The sequence below is a fragment of the Microtus ochrogaster genome, linkage group LG9 (genome assembly GCF_000317375.1).
Source record: "Microtus ochrogaster isolate Prairie Vole_2 linkage group LG9, MicOch1.0, whole genome shotgun sequence".
In the NCBI taxonomy this organism is placed as follows: Eukaryota; Metazoa; Chordata; class Mammalia; order Rodentia; family Cricetidae; genus Microtus; species Microtus ochrogaster.
Window position 1 is genome coordinate 14,517,067 of NC_022034.1, and position 20,699 is coordinate 14,537,765.

Below are 20,699 nucleotides of genomic sequence, written 5' to 3' on the forward strand. Positions count from 1 at the left end.
TTTTTAATATTTGAGTCTGTGTTTTCCTGCCTGTAGTTCTGATGATTGAACCGAGGGCCTTGTGCGTGCTAGGGAAGCACTCTACCACCACACTCTTTCCTCAGCTCCGGTGTTAACTTTATAAAACAGCAAGCAGATGTTCCGTGCATTTGTGAGCTGAGCCGCAGCCACCTGAAGCACTAGTGCTCTGGACACAGATGCGTGTCATGGCGCCAGCCCTGAAGCCGTTGACTTTATGAGGGAGCTGGGCAGATGAGTATACGATGCCAGGTCCCGGATGGCAGAGGACAGAGGCTGCTGGAGAGGGAGGGGGCAGATGTGGTGATGCGAAGAGAGACCTCTGGAAACTCTGTGGGATGAGGAGGAGTTCTCGAGGTTCATGAGTCCTGGCGGTGCGACGATGCAGTTCACGCCAGTGGCAAACAGTAAGGTATTCTGGGAGAAAACTGGCGTGCGGGATGGGGGAGGGGGAGAAGAGTTTGGCTGTCACCACGGGCTAGCTTTTTAAAGCTTGTGACTTGTTTAGTGTAGTTTCATCTTGTTGTTTGTATGGGAGCCTCAGGAGCCGATCTCCAGTTGTGGCTGCCAGTATGTGCTGTTGGCTGTTAGGAGTTTGAACCTCACCCTTTGGGTGGTGGCGACCTACCGGAAGGAAGTGGAGGGAGTCACACTGGCATATGGGGTCCTGCCATAGAAGTGCAGAGAGCTGGTCCTTCCTTGGGACACGAGGTCTGTGCACATTGAGGGGAAGGAACCATGGTGGCCTCCAGTCCTGTGCCCTGGGCTGCTTTTGGTGGTTCCAAGCTCGATGACCTGGTGAGTTGTCAGTAGCTGATCTCACGCTCCTACCACTGAAGATGTTCTGAAGCTGTACTGAAAAATACAGAGGAATTTGTGTTATATATCTATATCTATGTAATTTTGCAAAGCGAATGATCACCGGTCAATATAACTTCCGTGGGAGTCATGTGGTTTTAAAACTTCACTCACTCTTGATTGGTTAGTGATGGAAAAGTTTTAAGGGTGATTTTTTTTTCCTTGGAATGCAATGGATGTTTGGAAATAAAGTGGGTTCTTGATGTAAAATCTGGTTTTGCATCATTGTCAAGACGCTGGCCTTATAGCCGCCAGAGGCTTGTGGCTGGGCTGTCTGCAGAGTTACGATAGATAAGGGACAGGTCTGTAGATCTTCAGGACTGTGGGGTGTGCCCCCTCCCCCAATTTGCCAGAGTCTACTGAAGGGGCTGTCCTCTTTATGTTTCCTATATATGGATTTTCTGATACAGGAACCTCATCCTATTAAGACTGGTTACATTGTTGCTTTTCCCTCTGATTTTGGGTGGATGTCTTTCTGAGTGAGGCATTTCTTTTCTTATTTTGTGCTCCAGGCAGGCATTCAGATTATTCACGGGTTAATGATTTCTCCATTCCTTTCTTACGAAAGAAAATATTCTCAGTGATTGTGGCAGGCATCCTGCTAACGACAGGGCCTGTTGAGACCTGTGCGTCTGTCATGCTGAGTGACCTCAGAATGCCATGATTGTGAAGTTGTCATCCTTAGTTTTTAAGGTGACTGATGGTCCTCTTCGTTTCATTCCACTTAATCCTCGTGCAGGCAAAGGGTGTCAGCCAGTCTTGCAAAGGTTTCTGGGAAGTTACATTTGAAGACTCATGGATGCGCTTTACTACGTGTGCAGATGAAGCATGCCACGCTTTTTAGGTTTATGTAACAGTGGCTACCCAAATGGAGAAAGGAGTCTAATTGTCTGACTTCTACAAAGGTAGTGGGGTTTGCCAAGCTCTACTACTGCAAGCCCAGACGTCTTCTGGCTCACCTTCTGAATCTGGTGTGGGTGAGGTGGAGGGTGCTGGAAGTATCTCTGGCCATATTTTTTCTCCTGTTATCTACTGTTATATCATGGATGACTCTCTCTCTCTCTCTCTCTCTCTCTCTCTCTCTCTCTCTATATATATATATATATATATATATATATATATATATAATATACACACGCACACATATATATAATACTATTATATGTTTTGTTTGATATCCATTTTGTGTAAGGCACAATGTCATGAGGAAATATTTTCTTTCTAAAAAGTGAAGTTTGTGTCTGGAAGAGGAGGTGGCCGTGGGATGACTGCAGGACACGGGCGCTGCAGAGTTGCTGAGCTGCAGTGACGCTGTGCTGCGGAACGAGTGTCCTGTACTTTCAGGGTTGACGTTTGTTAGAGATGAGACTTCTGAGGTGACCTACATGGAGTACAGAGGACGGCAGAGTAAGGGCGCCCTGCTCAGCACTGTCTGTTGGTGGGGGGGGGGGTCCTAGTTCACTGCTCTGCTGCTGTAATGAAACCCAAGCCCAAACAAACGTGGGCAGGAAAGGGTTTCTTCTGTCTTTTAAGTGACAGTCCTTCACCAAGGGAAACCAAGTCAGGAGACAGGGACAGAAGCAGAGACCACAGAGGAATGGTTCCTACTGGCTTGCTCCTTCTGGCTTGCTCAGTTACTCATAGCCCAGGCCCGCTTACCTAGGAAGGCAGCCACTCACAGTGGGCTGGACCCTTCTACATCCACTAGGAACTTGAAAAAATGCCCTTCAGCCGGGCGGTGGTGGCGCACGCCTTTAATCCCAGCACTCGGGAGGCAGAGGCAGGCGGATCTCTGTGAGTTCGAGACCAGCCTGGTCTACAAGAGCTAGTTCCAGGATAGGCTCCAAAGCCACAGAGAAACCCTGTCTCGAAAAACCAAAAAAAAAAAAAAAAATGCCCTTCAGACATGCTCAAATACTAATCAGGTCCGTCTTCCCAGGTGTCTGGTTTGTGTCTCTGCAGGTCAGGACCAGCTCTACCACTCTCTGGCTAAGTCATATCGTCAGTTTACTCAGTTCCTTTGCCTGCCTCAGTTTCCCCACAAGTCGAAGGGAGACCCAGAACAATAGCTGGACTTCTGTTTCATCTTATTTTGTAAGCACAGAGTGGCTCAGGCAGTGGTGACTTCCCAGGTCAGCTTTCCCTCAGTGCCCTGTCCTCGAGCTCCCACAGGCTTCTCCCTGCTCTGACTGAAAGCCACTGTGACCTCAGCAAGTGCAAGAGGTGACATCTCTCCCCCCACTTCTCCCTCTCTCGTTCACGTCATCATTTTCTGTCTGGCGTAGACTCTGAACCTGGTCTGAACTCTTGGTATGGTATTTGATCCATTTCGCCTGTTGTTGCTGGTTCTAGTCTGTCATCTCGTCCTCTCTTCTTTCTGTCATGAGATCACCGTCACCGCTGAGCTCACGTGCCTTCAAATACAGGTCACTGAGCAGCTTTCTGAGGCCATCTCTGGTTGGACCAGCTCCTCTCATCGCATACATCCCTCATGAACCCCCAAACTCTGTCCTTTGTCTTTGGACACATCTTTCCTATTTAGCTTTCCCCCTCCCCCCCGCCATTCGCTTCAGACACATTGCTTTTATGTCTTTGCGTTTGGTTTTGTGCCTAGGAATGTTTTAAGTTGTTACTGTGAGCCATTTCATTCATAATAGTACCAAGATGTGAGGTGGCACCATCACCACCATTGTTTGGAGGTGGAAACTGAGGCACAAAAATGCTTAGGGTTGTAGAGTTTGTCAGTGTCCAGGTGACCTGGCACCTCAGCTACCCTCTGGGGACCCGTTCTGTGTCATTGCTGTCTTTCCCACTGTATAGGTGGTGTGAGGGAGCAGGGGCTGTGCCGCTGGTCTCTGCTCACATGGTCTGTGCTATCCTGCTGTATGGGAGATGCTAACGACCTCTCTCCTCCTCACCTTGATAAAGCTATTCTCTCTCAGGTGGGCGGTGGTGGAAGGGAGTGGGTACTCTGGATGTGAGCGTGTATGATTAACTTTCTTATCTCTGTCACCAAATGCCTAATGAGAAGAATCACGGTGGGGAGACATGGTGGCAGGCGGCTTCACAGTGACAGGAGCTCGGGGCTGAGAGCTTCACCCTCTCACATCTGTGGAACAGAATTGAGGGCAGGGGAAGGAGAGGGGGAGGAAGCATGAGAACAAGAGCTGGCTGTCACCCTCAGAGCTTGCTTCTAGTGGCCCACATCCTCTGGCTGGTCTCCACATCCTGAGGTTCCCTAACCTCCCCAAACAGCACCACCAACTGGGGGAGCAAGTGGTCAGACATACAGGCATGTGGGGGCATCTCACATTCAAGCCATAGCAAGTTCTCACAAGCTACCACTTCCCATTCTGTACCCCTGTTCTACCTTAGTAAATGGCGATTTGATAGTGCCTAGCTCATGCAGTCCAGGAAAACTAAAGGCATGACTTGGATGCTTCTTTCTTATGCTTGGGGCGTGGAACCTGGTTAGTAAACACCAGCCCCTCTGAGTAGCTTTATTTTCCTGCCCATTCTTTCCAGTCTGCTTGCCTAGTGCATGTGCTTGACTCACTTTCCCAGCCATATGGAGCTGGAGACCTCTTTTGTCCGCCTGGGTCCATGTCCTGGTGTAGTAGACTAAATTTAACAGGTCTTGTCTGTACCCTGGTGAGAACGCAGGGTTCTTAGTGGTTTAGATAAGGATTATGAGGGTCATGGTTAGCTGTCAGTTCAGCTTGGTTTCCTTGCCTCCTCCTGTCTTGCATCATCATCTTTGGCCAGCAGGGTCCCCCAGAAAAGCTCACTGCAAGACACCAGCCTCTCATTGAATTACTTGGAAGTTATACAGAAAGAAAAGGAGGGACTCCCAGTCAGTTATTTGGAAGCTCTAGATTCATAACAGTAGCAAAAGTACAATTATGGAGTAGTAAAGAAATAATTTTATGGTTGGTGTCCAGCACAACATGATGAATTGTGTTACAGGGTCGCAGCATTAGGAAGGTTGAGATTCCTGACAGAAGGTTGTAGAATCTGTACTCCTTGTTGTAGTTCCGAATGCGACCAAGCTCCGTACAGCCCCTTCTGTTGCTATAGGAGAGTGGTCCAGAGAGTGTTATTTATTTTCTTCTCTCTCTCTCTCTCTCTCTCGTGTGTGTGTGTGTGTGTGTGTGTGTGTGTGAGCGCGTGTGCTCTATGCTCTAACAGAGGCCGGAGAAGGAAGTCAGGGGTCCTGGCATGTCATTCTCCATCTTGAGATGTTGTCTCAGTGACCCAGGAGGTAGGTTGGCAGTCGGAGTCCCGTGGGGTCACAGTTGTGTTTGTGGCTTTATGTGGCTTCTTCTATGGGTGCTGGGGACTTTATACTCAGTTTCTTGCACTTGCTCAGCAAACTGGCTTATCCACTGAGCCATCTCCCCAGCCTCAAGACTTGGCAGTCCGTAAAGCAAAGACATTTATTTAGGTCTTAGCTCTGCAGGCTGGGAATCTACAGCTGGGTGATCACTTCTGGTAAAGTCCTCAGCCTGTATCGCATGGGGGTGGAAAACAAAAGATCTACTGGGCGTGTGTAGAGGAGACAAAACCATGCTCTCTCGGTAACTAATCCAGTCCCATGAGAACTGCATTATTGCTCTTAAAGGCATAATCCCCTCCTAGAAGCCCCGCCTCCCAGCAGCACCAGGACGAAAGCTACATTGCAACCTGAGTTTCAGACAAAGCATAGTCAAGTCACAGCGCCCGCCAGGTCTTGCACAACACCAAGCAAAAGCCAGGACATTTGAACTCAGTAATTCCACAAACAAAATCCTACCCTGTGTTTGACTGTCCTCACTGCTGGGGGACTGGTGGTGAGCCAAGCGCCCCCGGTTCTTGTCCTCATGAGTTTGTGGTCTTGTGGAGCCTTAACCACAGGGCCACTGGACCTGTCCTTTCCTTAATGAGATGGGCTGTGAAGACCCACAGGAAGGGGCGTGTGGTGTGGAGGGCGGGGCAGCTAGCCCTGGTGGAGGGGATTGAACTGGGTCTGAAGGTTGAATGGGAATGCCCAGGCGCAGAGGCAGTGGGAGCCTTCCCATTGAGTAGTCATTGTGTTCTTCTCATATAGTATGCGGTTCAGCTTTACTGAGCTTGGCTGGTGACAGATGAAAGTGCACCTTGAAATAGCGAGGTAACCAAATGTGCTGTTACAGGCAGTGGTGTGTGTGTGTGTGTGAGTGTGTGTATGTGTGTGTCTGAGTGAGAGCTACTGTGTTTCACGTGAGCACAGCCAACATATACACTGTGTGTGCATTTTTTTTTTTTAATTGTTCTTGAGGCCAGTTCTGTCAGTGAGGCCTGTCCAGGCAGTTTGTCACCTCATGGGTAGCATTGTCTGGACTTGCCTTCCCCGGGCAGGCGCTCTTCACTTTAATTCGCGTTCTGTGTATTTGCTCTTCAGGTTGTTTCTGTTGGAACCCGAAGAACCAGGTGTGCTTGCAGCCAGGGCGTGGGCAGAGAGATGTAGTAGAGATTTTCAGAGTGGAGCAGGTTCACACTGCAAGTGGACACACCTCGGCCACGGGCAGCGGGCTTCCCTAACATGACTAGTGCAGAATAGGAAATGTCTCTTGCTGTACACCAGTGTGGCGGCTGCAGTCCTGCTGGTTCTGCTCAGGAGTGATGAGGGCTAAGTGTGGGAGACAGGTGACAGGAAGGACAGACGTGTGGCAGTGTATTGCTGCCTCATTGATGCTGTTACCACCTGCCTGTCTGGTCTGGCCAGGGCAGAGGAAGAACAGTCACATCGCGGCTTTCTTCACTCCTAAGTTTTACACACGGAAGCCCAGGAGACGACTTCTGCCCCTCCCTGCTTCATTCCACAGTGTTTGTCTATCATAGCACATCATACCATGACTTCAGGAAGTTTATAAGATGGCATTAAAATGAATAAATTTTAAAAGAGATTTATTGTTGATTATGTATGCATGTCTCCGTGTGGATGCTGTGTGCATTGTGAGTGCAGGTGCCTGTTGAGGCCGGAAGAGGGCGTTGGGTCCCTTGGAGCTGGGATTGCAGGCAGTTGTGAGCCATGGGTGCTGGGAACTGAACTCTTGTCATTTGCAAATGGCTGAGTCATCTCTCCAGCTCCCAAATAAACCAATTTTTAATAACCCAACAGATTAGAGAGTGACACAAATTTGACAGACTCATAAAGGGAACACTAAAATGATCGAAGTTTGGAAATACTACCTTGGTTCAGTCTGTATTTTTCCCCCCATCCTTTGGTATTGGTTTTGTTTGTGTGATAACATCTGGTAACAAAGTTAGAATACAACTGCATGTAGCTCTAAAAAACAATGGATGATGAGTGTTGGTGAAGAATTGGAGATTTGGAACAGCCTCCTTTATAAAGCTCTGATAGCAAAGGAAATTGAAACAGCTCTTTTGAAACAGTCTGGCAGTTTCTTAAAAAGTTAAATGTATCATTACCATAGTTACCATATGTTTCATTAAGTACCCATGCCTAGAGCAACATGGATGAACCTTGAAAGCACGCTTTTGCACGCTTTGTGAAATAAGCCAGGTGCAAAAGTGTAGCTTAGGCTGTTTATTCTCCCCCGTTATGTTTATTTAAGGTTTTGCTTTTATGGTGCCAAGGATCATGCCCAGACAGTTCCATGTATTCAGAATGGACCAATCTATAGAGGCAGTAAGCAGATTAGTCATGACAGGGACTGTGAAGAAGCGGGGCTGAGGACGGACAGCCAGTGGTGATAGTATTTCTTTTGGGGGGTAATGGAAATGTTCTTAACTTGAACGGTGGGCATGGTTGTACAACTGTATGAATAAACTAATAATCTCTGGGTTAAACGCAGGATAAGGTTAAATCTAAGGTATATGAATTTTATTTTATTGGGAAGTATCTGGTCACAAGAAAGCTTGTGGCTGGTCATAGGAGGCTGTTCCTGAAGTCGTACCTTTGCAGATGACATCTGTGTAAGCTGACTCAGACAGAGTCTCCCGTGCGTGTGGAGGGAGATGTCAGCCTCTCCCAGAAATCTCTTTTTTTTTGTGGGAAGAGCTATGCCTCTTATCAGACAGAAAGGGATGGGGGGCTTAAAGTCACATACTGTGACGTCTCCAGTAGAGAATGGGAAGGACAGGAGGAATGGGAGGAAGGTCTTTGGTAGCTTACAGACTGTATTTGAAGATGCAGGTCCAGGTCTTCTGAGACTCTCCACGGAAACAGGAAAGCCATCAGCCTTAAGTTTCCCCTTCTCTGCTACCTCCCATGTTCCTGCTCACTCCTAACCCTACTCCCACCCCAAGCTCTTCCCTCTGGAGAGTAACTCTGCCCTCTTTCTCTCTTGACTTCTCCATTACAGACGTTCTGGTCTGTAGCTTCCTTGAGCCACAGATCATGGTCCCATGGACCCCAAGTCATTTATATTCGAGGCTCCCCAGTGCCAGGCCTGTGCTGCTATTTTTCCGGGCCTGATGATTCTTTTGTGTAGTGAGGCACAAGTCAGTACATGACCTGGGGAGCTGGAGCCACTTGAGAGCTGTGCAGTCCAGCATCTGTCTCTGCTGCTGCGTTAGGATACAGACAGACAGACAGACAGACAGACAGACAGACACACACACACACACACACACACACACACACACACAGTCCCTGAGCTGCCTTGACAGCCGCTTATCACTTCCTCTGGCTTTCTCCACACCTCCCTGCCTTTGCTTTGACCTGAGATGGCAATGGCACACAGAGAGTGTCAAGTGCACAGCCTGGCCTGTCATCTATTTATTTGATCTCAGAAAAGCCTTACGCCTCCTCTTTTTGGGGTGTAGAAGTTTGGAAGCTGTTGGCAGAGAGTTGAGCACTCCCCCAGTGGTTTTAAACCTTGGAAAGCAAGCCACTTAATGTGGGTGTCCCTTCCCTTCCCAGAGATCTCCCTTGCTCTGAAGCGCCTCTTCTTAGAGGTAGTTCACAAGTGAAAGGCTGAGAAAGGCTTTTACCCCTAGTTCCTGGAAACAATATGGAGCCTGTCTCTCTTCGTTCTAGAGCCCTGATTCTCAACCTTAATAACACTGCGATCCATTAGTTCCTCATGGTGTCGTGACCCTCCCAACCATAAAATTATTCTGTTGCTACTTCAGAGCTATAATTTTGCTTTTGTTGTGAATTGTAACGTACATATTTTTGGAGATAGAGTTTTGCCAAGGGGTTGAGACCCACAGGTTGAGAACCACCACAGGTTGAGAACCACCATCTTAGCGTGTCTTAAGGAAACTTCAGGCATCTGTGCTGTGGCAGACAGGTTCTGACATGACTTTGGGCTGCAGGTGTGCTCTCTGACCCACATGTGGAGAGCCATGTCTGTGTATATGGCTGTTAAGACTCCCCGTGGCCCACAAGGACAGCAAGCAAGGTCTGCTTAAATGATGTGTGCCATTTCCTGCTACATAAAACCGTCCTTTCTGTCGCAGCGACAGGGCTACCTGTGTGCATTCTGCATGGGTCAGAGGGTGACATCTGGCCCGGAAGGCAGCAGGCCCTGGCTGTGAGCCCTGGCTGTGCAGGGGCCTTCTGTGCATTGCCTGCCCCCTGTGCCTCAGCTCTCATCTCCAAAGGGAGCAGTGATGGTCCGTAGCTCTGGGTAGCTTTAGGCATCGCGATTTTATGTCTGTGAGGTCTCAGAAAGCCCGTCAGGTGACAGAGCTGCAACCCGTGAATGGGATTTTGTGTGTTGGTGATTCTCAAATCGGCTTTGTTCTTTTGAATTTTCTTTGCTTTGCTGTTTTTCTTTCTCTTTTTCTGTTTTGGTTTCTCAAGACAGGGTTTCTCTGTGTGGCTCTGGCCATTCTAGGACTCACTCTACAAACCAGGCTGGCCTCCAGCTCACAGAGTTCCATCTGCCTCTGCCTTCCGAGTGCTGGGATCAAAGTCGTGCACTGTCACTCGTTGACTTTTTTTTTTTTTTAGATTTTCTATCAGAGAAAAATTGAGTCTTGTTAACCAGTCTGATGAGATGCTTGGACCCCATTGTACTTTACATAAGGGACATAAGGATTTGACGTAGGTAAGCAGTTGCACACATGGACCGGTGGAGACTGTAGTTGTTGGCAGATTCGGAGCCTTCTGAGGGCTGTACCTGAACACTGGCTCCTGTAGGATTTTCTTTCCTTTCTGGTATGGGATACAGGCTGTGCACATTCGTGGGATGTAGTCTGTGCATCCTGGGCCAGATGCATGTCTCTTTTGTGATGCTCAGAAAGCCAGGGTCTCTCTCACTCTGTCCTACTGTAGCTCCACCCTCCATGACCTCCCCAGCCAGCTCTTTAACCTCAGTTAGGTTTTTCCTTTTCTTTGCCATTCATTGAACCCTGTGAAAGTGTGTTCCTTAGTGGCCGGCAGTACACAGTAAGTGTGAACAAGGGAGCAGGCGCTGACTTGGCTGTGTCACAGGGAGGGAAGCCAGAGTGGGCCAGTGAGTGCATCACAACTCACAGGTCTGAGGAACGGAGCATGGAGACTTACTGTGGTGGTCTAACCACTCCTCGCTGCCGTGAACTGAGAACCGAGGCTGAAGGATGGATGTTTTAGGTGGATAGTGTCACTGGAGAGTCAAGGTGCTGGAGAGAATCAGGTACTGGGTGGTTGACATAGTGGTTAGGGAACAGGGGATGGGCAATGTCAGGGAGGCAGCAGCAGCTGGGTCACCATAGGTTTTGTAAGCTGTAGATTTTATCCCAAGGGCAGGGTGAAGCCAGCAGGGCTGGGAGCAAGGGAATGACATTCAAACTCTATGGAGAAGTCAAGCAATAATAAACTCGAGGTATCCCATGGTCTTTTTAAAAGATGATATTATTTCTGTTTTTGTGTTTCTGTGTATGTGCACGTTAGTGTCGTTAGTGGCTATGGAGGCCAGAAGAAGATATCAGATCCCCTGGAGCTGGAGTTACAGGTGGTTGAGTCTCCTGACATGAGTGCTGGGAACCAAACTTAAGAGCAATCTCTCCATGCCCCTGCTCTGTGGTCTCGTATGTCAAGTGTGTAGAAACCAAATATGTGTGAAACACACCAGCAGATCCAGAGATGAGAGGCGGACATCCAGCGGTTGCATGGAGGCCGAGGGGAGTGAGAGCCGAAGGTTCAGTGTTCCCTCATAGGACGTTGCTAAGAGTTTGATTTGCCGCATAATCCAAGTACACGAAAACTCAACCTTTGCATGGTGAGTTCTATGGCATGTGAATTATCGCAGTAAAACTGCTATTAAAAGCTTGCCCCAGAGGTCAGCATGGCCCGCTGAGCCGCTCCACCGTCCATGGCAGCTGTCTCTGGTGCCACAGCTGTTCTGACTTCCGCTGCCGTGTGTGCACCTGAGCATCCTCTTCCCCGACTCCTGTCACCTCATACCATAAGTAGCAGCTGCGGAGGGTGTCACTTCTTGTCACCAGAACCCCAGACGTCCCTGAGGGTTCAGCAGCTCTAGGTAATGGCTGACGTGGCCTGTCAGTGGTTGGGCCACTTAAGCCTGGCTTCTTCCCGAGTCCCTGAACCTCTGCTTCTTCTCCCTCTCCCCTTCCCTGCCTCCTCCAAATTCTCATCTCTCCTCCCTCCCTTCCCTTTCTCTTCTCATCTGTTTTTGTTTCCCAAACATTCAAATTATGCATCACCATGCAACTGGCCCTATTTCTGAGTGCTTTGAGAATAATAACCGCTTTATACGCTGTAATACATTTAATCACCCAGCTAACCCCAAAAGGAATAGACTGTAAACCATTCTTCTTTTCACCCAAGAAAAGGCACAGAGAGGTTAAGTAAGTTATAGTAAGTCACAGAGCTGGGAAACCGAGAGCCCGCTGCCTCCATGTCTGCGGTTACTTGTGGCTTAAAGCATTTTTTATCACATATGCCGGGTTCAGCGTGGACCCTGAAGAAGTAAGTGCTCATCGCAGAAGGTCTCTGTTTCCTGCACTTGCCCAACTCCCTGTCCTGTATTTGTTTCTTCTTTGCTCCACAGATGAGGATCTGGTGCCTAGAGGTCACCATGTCCTGCCTTAGCTTTGCATCTCAATTGGTTTTTACGTCAACTCCACTGTCAGCAACCTGTCCAGCATCCCCGGGCTGCAGCAAGTCTCCATGGGAAAGCCTGTGGGCAGATGCCTCAGGGACACCTTAGCCTTCATTCAGCAGGTTAATTGAGCCCTCAGCCTAGGTATTTGGACCATGCAGTTTGATATGATGATTGGATTAGAAGAGGCTTATCCGGTGGCAGTTTTTCCACGGAATTCCTCATGGCAAGCAATAGATCTGCCCCGTGTGGAAATTTCCATTGGATAGGATTGACAGCAAGCGAGAAGTGAAGTTGAGGCCCAGGTTGCAGGTTTGCTGTTGGGGCCACTAGTCAGTCTGCTGGGCTGTTTGTCCCCAATGTTGTGAGCTTAAATTTGCTGTGTGGGGACCGGTAAAACTTTTGATTCAGACGAAGACGGTCAGTGACTATACCTGTAGTCAGTGTTGAGGCTTTAATTTGTTACTGTTCTTACTTTTTAAACCCGTGTGTGTGTGTGTGTGTGTGTGTGTGTGTGTGTGTGTGTGTGTGTAACGCCATAGCTCATGTACAGCTCAGAGGACAATTCTGTGGAGTTGGTTCTCTCCTTCCACCTTTATGTGGGTTCCAGGGATTGAACTGGGGTCATCAGTATGTGTGGCAAGTGCTATTACCCACCGAGCTAACGTGCTGACCTTGTTCTTTAGATCTAACATAATCTGTAATTTGGGCACAAGGGGCACAACTGGATGCTTGACGTCTTTACTCTTCCTGTCTCTTCTCTGCTGCTCCTTCCTCCCTCCTGTCCCCCACTGTGGTCCGGACAGCAGTTGGCTGCAGCGGCTTGTTCTGACTGACAGCAGGTAACCTCGAGTGCTCCTGTTTCTTCACCTGAGCTTCCTGTTGTGCCTCAGGCATCGCCACGATTCTGACTTTGTTTCCGGAAATCTGAAATTCATGTGCCTTTTCCTGGCTTGACATTAGCCATGAGATACGTGTTCACAGCAACATCCACACACATGTCCATGCACATGCCTGCAGAGGTACTGGTCAGTGCTATGTTTTTCCCATGCATTCAGTGTTATTTTTGGAGTCCATTACACATCTTGTGATGAGTGGCTGAAGGAAGAGGGCTCATGGCTGCACACTGAGCATTGCTTATGGAGTCTGAATTCTCATTCACTCTTTTGACCATTGTCACTGTAGTTGACTGATTTTCACGTTAGGGTTCTCTTTAGTCACTTAGATAAAGAGGAGGACGCTGGGAGAGAGGAGGGTGCTGGGGGAGGGAGGACGCTGGGAGAGAGGAGGATGCTGGGGGAGAGGAGCACGCTGGGGGAGAGGAGGACTCTGGGGGAGAGGAGGATGCTGGGGGAGAGGAGGGTGCTGGGAGATTGAGGTTGTTGGAGAATTGGGGGTGCTGGGAGGTGGAGGACAGGCCATTTCCTGGTGTGGCAGGCTGTGCTGAATCTACTTGGGTTGAGTAGGCTGGGTGTGAGGAGCCACACCTTTGCAGCTCTTTCTCCCTGATAATGTTCAGGAGAGTCATTAACCAGGAGGTCAGAAGCCTCAGTGCCGGCAGATCCCTGAGTATCTGTTCTGGATGATGGGAATGCTGAGCTAAGGTTTTTGTCCCCTCAATTATCCTGTGTGGAAGGATGTGTTTGCCAGTGTCATATTTTCTTCAAGTATGTATTGTCTTATGTAGTGAGTCCCAAAGGGCAGTTGTCTCTGCTGATGTCTCCAGAGTGACATTAGCCTTGGAGGATGTGGGTCACCAGTGTGAATCCGACTTTGCTTTGGGGACAAAGTGTCTCGACACTTGCTCTCCCTGCACTTGACCTTGTAAGTTCAAGCAGTCGACTGCATGCTGTGGCTTTAGTAACTCTCCCGTGATGTACGAGCCAGCCTTTCCTAAATGGCTGTGGCTCCAAACGTTTATCTCATTGGTAGCATTATCCCCCCCCCCCCACCCCAACTTGGTATCCTAAAAATGACTTGCACTGTTCCTCTGCTTCAGGAACCAGTTGCTCGTTCTGTGGACAAAAGAAAAAGCTTTGGTGACTCTCCATTGAGCTTCCAGGGCTACATCTCCAGCATGTGTGTGGTAGCCTCTGCTTGGGGAGGGAAGGACAGATGGACGCAGTCTCTGCTTCAGCAGGGAGGGCATGGCAGCCAGCCTCCAGCTCACACGGGTGTGACTCGGTAGAAAACCTGGCTTCTTTAAACAGGTTTAGGTGTTTTTTTTCTGAAGACTAAGTTCATTCATCTGCTAATTATTTTATTAGCTCTGAGAATGTTTGGAATTTAGGTTTTGAGTGATTGCTTTCCCCATAGAAGTAAAGGTAATCTGTCCATATGACTCCCCACGTATGTCTTGTAGAAGTGTTCATTCTTAGACTTGAGTGCTTGGAGGTTCCACCACATTGCTCAGACCTGGTTTCCTTTCTTCAGAGTAGCTTCAGTCAGCAACCTCTCAGGGGACTGGTCAGACCAGAGCTGCAACTGTTGCGTGTGAGGATGTAGGCTTAATGCATGCTTGCGGACCTGCAGCTGAGGTGCCAGGAACTGGGACGCACCCTGTCACTTAGGTAATGTGGCGTTCAATCTGAATGGCCAGTCAGGTTGGTTTTGTGAGCTAGCCAAGGGCACAGGGGCACTGTTATTAGGGAAGTGGAAAAGGCATAGTAGAACATGAAGGCTATGTGGATCATTGACTGTACGTACACACCAGTCAAAACCCACCAAATTGCATATTGATTATTGGCAGATTTTATTGTGTACAAATTATGTTTCAGTAGATAATGTTAGGCAAATGACAAGTTAAAGGGAATCTTCTGGAACATGTTTAGATCTTTAAAAACTCATTGTAGTCATAGATAGGTGTTTTTCTCAGACGTAGTAAAAGGACTGAAATTGGGTTCACTGAATTTCAGATAGACTGGCTGGGTCTGTTTTTCTGCCCGGCTGGTGCATCACCACCCTGCATGTCTCAATGCTGGGAGCTGCAGTGAAGGCCCACAGCAGACTCTCTACAAAGGGCCAGGCAGTGTAGAGTTCAGGCTCCCAGGTTCTGCCCGGCTTTGGCGCATCGCTCAGTGCTGCTGCTGTGCAGAAGCTGCCAGAGTCAACATGCAAAGGGAAACATGGCCGTGCTCTACTGACACATTACTTAGGAGACAGGCTGACCATGGACTTGGCCTTGGGGTGTATTTGCTGGGCTGAGAGTGATGCCATTGGTACTGTTGGGGAACTCATCAAAATGAGTATTCTTGAGAGAACACTTGTCGGGTGTGTGTTTGTGTGTGTGGGTCTGCACATGCCATGGAAATCAGAAGATAACCTGTTATATAATCAGTTCTCCTCTGTCACTGTTTGGGTCCCTGGGATTGAACTCATGTCATAAGGCTTTGACGACAAATGTCTTTATCTATTGAGCAGCCTTGCCAGCCCAATTCTGATACTTTTTTATTAGCTTGCTTCATATTAACTTTGATATATAGCCACAACTGTAAGAATCTCTTTAGGATTTGGTGTGACAAAATCTAGCTGTGTTAATAAGCAAGTCACAAACATTATAATGGGCTGGAAGGAAGCCAGGCAGTTTAGCCTGCCTCTTTCTCAGTGTAGGGGAACTTTTTGGTCCCTATGTTCCAAGCACATATGAACCTTACACACCAAGTGTGTGTGTGCCATAGTTGGGTCCCCTTGGTAAAGCTGAAATTCTTTCTGGTGTTTTTGGGCTGTGAAATATAGGTAACATTCTTATGTTTTCTAAATCTGCCACTTGGAAAACCTAGTCTTCCTATACAGAGCAGGAGATAGAGCTCAAGTTCTTGCTGGTTGTGTCCCACTCCCTACCTCATCCTGCTCCACCCCATCCACTATCCTGTATATCACCACTAAGAAGAGTCTAGATGGGCTGAGGTTGAAACATGTTGTAAGGTTTAGTAAATGGTAGGGAGGTCTGTATGGACACAGGTCATCAGGGAACCAGGCAGGGAGGGGGCAGAGGATTGTCATAGAAGCCAAGAAGGTCAGGAAGAGGACAGAACACGGGGACAGACAGGTAACTGATGGGGACAGGAGAGATGAGTTGTTTTTGTTATGACAAAGGCTACAGGTTATTCATGGCATTTGACAGTTGTTGGGTCCTTGGAAATGGCCATTGTGTGTGTGTGTGTGTGTGTGTGTGAATGTGATTGTGTGTGTGTGACTTTAGCCAGCAGAAGGCTGGGGTGGAGCCTAAGTGGGAGGTACTAGCTGGTTATTCTTGAGACATGTAGTGTTCACGGAGGACTGCTTTATTTCTTTGTTTTGAAGTTGTTCGTTTTCGAAAGAGAGATGAAAGATTGAAATACTGGGATTAGTGCGCATCGCTGTAGGTTCTGGAGGAAGTGCAAAGGAAGCGTTTTACCCTTAGGAGTCCAGCGTGAGAAGATGGAAGAATATAAGCTTTGGATGGAACTAATACATGAATTATAACGTTTATTTAAGAAAAGTTCCTAATCAAATGGGGGGCACACTCACTTTCTCATTCACGGGTAAGTGGGATGTATCAGACGGGATGCCATTCAGCCATAAGACAGGTGGAATGCTACCCCTCCAGACCCCACCGGATGCTCTGTGCCTCTGGAGCAAGCTTCCAACAAAGTGAAGCCTCTTTTTGTGCTGTCCATGTGCTGATATATATCGCAGAGTATTTTTATACAATACCAACTATAAGCTTCCAAATTTGGGGATACCTTCTGGATACGGTCATCACATGGGCTGTTAAGATGTGCCCTCTCCCGTTGACTTTATTCTAGAGGGGACCACCTAAGCATTTGACTGTGTCTGTGTCTGCCAGCAACTTCATTCACATCTTATAAAGTTGGAGACTCAAACAAATCATTTTTTTTCCACTTTAACAAAATTTACAGAGTATCTGTTATGTGTTCTGTTGTTTGTTAAGCTCTTTATAAACACTGGCGTCTAGTTTTCATTATAGTTATGCAGGGGGGTGTTAGCTCCTTAGAAACGAGGTTTCGAGTCACTCGGAGACAGGCTAGTTAGAAGGGAGCTGGGGTCAGACCACTGGCCCCCCCTCCCTACTTTCTTCACATTTCATTGTGTGCTTAATTGGATTTGGATAAATGGCATGTGCTTAACTTAATTTTACTTAATTACATGTCCCTTATAAATCCCTTGAAGACGGGATTGATCACTTGAGAGAAGCAGAAGAGTGGCTTACAGCGAACCCTAAAGCTGCTGGATCGGTTCACGCATGACCGAGCCCCCTCCTGTGGGCTACGTAATAGTTTAAATTAGCTGTTCATGAATGTGTAATTGTATTCCAAACAATAGGATAAATGAACAATAGGCCATGGTGTGCTGGGATAATACAGCCCTGTGGCAGTGCTATTTAAGACATGGCTATTCAGTGTACCGTCTGACAGGAAAATGTGTAAGCCGTGATAGGTTCTGTCCTTACGATGCCTGCACTTGATAATCCTGCCTCTTCTCACTCCTGATGGCTTGAGCACACACTGCTCATATTCCTTTAGAAGCCTCAAGGCCATGTGTGCTGTTCTGTCTCCTTCAGCTGACGACTTCAGGGTTTTGCAGCCTGGGCTCTAGAATGTGCGCTATGATCCGTCTGTTGTAACCCCAACCCCTCTGTGCCCCCAGACACTTTCTTAGGGTTGCAGTTCTGCTTCTGAAGTTCTGTTTCCTCCATGGTTTCTGGAAATTCAAGTAGGACTCTAGTCTTATCCTTGCTTCTTAGCTTCCAGGGGTTACTACCTACCCAGTAGCCATGGTACATGGTCTGTCTCTTCATTGTAAATCTCCATTAGGGAGGTTCTCATGCATTCCATCTGGCTTCAGACTACTCTACAGCTGAGTCTGGCATTGAGTGAGCATCTACCTTCTTGTTCCCATCTGTTGAATGCCGTGGTCTACAGGTGTGTTTCTTCTTTCTGGTTTTATGTGGTGCTAGAGATTGAACCTAGCCCTTCATTACAATTTTGGTGATCAAACTCATTTGTTCTTACAAACTAATGCAGTCTGTCAGCATTGTTCCTGAGATTTGAGTAATAATCTTTCCGGGTAGCCCCACTGGCTCATGGATCATTCTTATTTTGTTCAGGGAGAAAGATTATGCATATGCTGAGTGTGAAATAAGACAGCTCTGTGTGCATTGCCTGGGCTCTCGTGTCAGAGAACCTGTGGCCATTCAGCCTCCACATGGTTTTACTGTAACATGAGTTTTGAATCTTTATGACTAATGAAGCATCCTTTTAAAGTTTAGCAGTGGGCCAGAGAAAGGCACCTTGGAAGAGAGGAGAGTGTTGGGATTGCCCATGAAAAGCCTTAGAGATGATGAAATGCTACAGTTGCTTGTCTTCGTGTCCTCCATTTTTGTCCACTGAGGCCTGAAGAACCTTCTATGGCTGTTCCGTGTCTGTGATTGGACTGCTCTAATGGCTTTGTAATTAGACTTCACTGCTTATTTAGGAGGTGTCCAGAGAAGAATGTTTATAATCCCGTGTCATAACGCCTCGCTTACCAGGCAGAGCATGAAGGAGCAAGGCTTGTGGCCTGAAGGCCTTCGTTTAATTTTAACTTCTGTTTGTGGTCTCCGTTGAAGTGAAACAAAGGCAGCCGCATTCCCGTGGCATCTCCCCCACGCGTGACGGTGGCTGCTTACAGGCCTGCTAGGAGTCTTCATTTCTTCATCTGCAAAGCAAGACAGGGTGACTAGGAGGCTGTCTCTGGTCTTGGCCTTTGTCACAGTTTCCTGCTACAGGTAGATCTATTGGTAGACAGCAGACACTTGGTGCCCCAGTGCTGGGATGGCCTTTGACCCCTGGTGGGGCATCTGTCTCAGTACCTGTTGGTGCTCCTAACCTCCACTGCCCCTAACAGACATGCTAGACAGCACTCAAGGATGTTGAAGTGGCAGGGTTTACACCAGTGTCCCCACCATTCCTGTGGGGACACAGCCTATCTGATGTAGATGTCTGCTTAGGAACATACATGGTTTCGCTGTCTTCCCTTCCTGTATTTCATGGCTCCTAATAAGCCTCAGAGCCTCCGTCTCTCTCTGTGTCTTACCAGGAGGATGGTGGTGGGAGTTTTGTGGGGCAGAGATAGAGATTAGTGTCACCGTCGAATGTTAGGACCTAGGGACTCGAGCATTGCTGGAAATGAATGAAGGACGTTGTGTATACTCTTTCCAACTTAGAGAAACACCCACCCATGTGACACCGTTTTTACAAAAGTTCGTCTGGGAGGAGCGCACGTCTGCAAGTCTGTACAAACGTGTCCATCTGCATGTGTCTGTGTTGGGCTCAGGGATGACGTTCTATACATACTGTTGCTTTTCATCTTCTCTAAATACCGCCTTTTGAAATACTAACGGACTTCCTACTAAGCCGAACCTTAATGAGGTTGATTGCTTTGGAGTAAGATTTTTTTTTTTTTGATAAAACCATGATAAGAAGTTGACCTGGGAGTTCAGTGTATAGGAATACAGATTCCCAAGCCTGTTTGTCTTTCTCTCTTTAGCTGCTTTGTGAGAGCTTTAAGACGAGACACAACCTGCTGTCGTGTTTGGACGTGGAGAAATGTCCTGGTCCTGGGGTCTGATACCTTGTCCGTATTCTGTATTCCATATTCACCAGAATATCCTGGATTCCCCACAAAGCCCTCAGTTACAAAGGACAGAAACTCAACACAAACAAACTTAAGTTAGACAGGGAATTCATTTCCGTTCTAGTGGGAAAGTCTTGAGTCAGATCAGGACACCATGACAGGTCACTACAGGAGCGTTCTCTTGCGCTGTCTAATGGATTTAGTCTCAGATAGCTGACCAGAAGTGCCTGCCCCACTACCAGGGTTGCGTCCTGTGACTTGTAACTGGGCTTTGTTTTCTTGTGTCCGCATTTCACATATCAAGGAAGATAATGATTGGCTCCACTTAAGTCACTCCGTTGTCCCTGAATCTATCACTGGAGTATTGTTGCCAAACTGGCCATGTCTCAACCACAGTGGCCAGCATCTTGATTGGCAAGCCTGCGGCGGGAAGGATGCTGTCCCTGGAGAAGGGTTGCTTAGCCAACAGATAGCAAACGGCTAGTACAGACATATTTCAAATCAGCATGGGTTGGTGTTTATCCCTTGAGTGTACAGGATATGGGAAGTACCTGTCACACAGTCTTGCTCTGCTGGGTCCATCCGAGAGTCTGCAGCGCGAGGTCCAACCTGTTTGAGATAAGAAGGTGCCACAGAAAAGGTGCTCATCCAGGGGAACACATGCAGGGGAGCATATCCAGGGGAGCATGCGTGAGATGATCCAATACTGACAGCCACCATATTTGATGGTGGTTACGACAGATTGAAACACGGGCAACATTTGGGGTACTCATGACAATAACAGGCTCTCTACACTTTACTTTTGTAGGGTTGGATGACTGCCTGCAACCTTATGTCCACAAGTTTGAGCGGGAGAAGATCGACGGGGAGCAGCTGCTGAAGATCTCCCACCAGGATCTCGAGGAACTGGGGGTCACACGGATTGGCCACCAGGAGCTGGTGTTGGAGGCGGTCGACCTTCTTTGTGCACTGGTTAGTCTGGGAGAAGGGGCCCTGTTCTGTGGTGACTTTGTTTAGGCCCTCAGTCTCTCCAGTCCTCATGGGGGCTCAGTGGAAAGTTAGAGGAGCAAGCAAGGCACCTGCTGGAAGAGAGGCTGGCAGATAATAAGTCATGAGCTCAGGCTGGCTCACTTCTTTCTGCGTGTGTGTGTGTATATGTGAGGGTGCACA

The 20,699-nt window shown here is 48.1% G+C and overlaps 1 protein-coding gene across 1 annotated transcript in view; it reads left to right on the forward strand.

Annotated features, from left to right (window-relative positions):
• Cnksr3 (CNKSR family member 3) overlaps positions 1 to 20,699 on the forward strand; it is a 104,188-nt gene that overhangs the window by 29,678 nt on the left and 53,811 nt on the right. Inside the window, exon 2 of the mRNA XM_005363417.2 lies at positions 20,338 to 20,501. Coding sequence (XP_005363474.1) covers positions 20,338 to 20,501 — 164 coding nt within the window. The remainder of the gene's footprint in view (positions 1 to 20,337; positions 20,502 to 20,699) is intronic.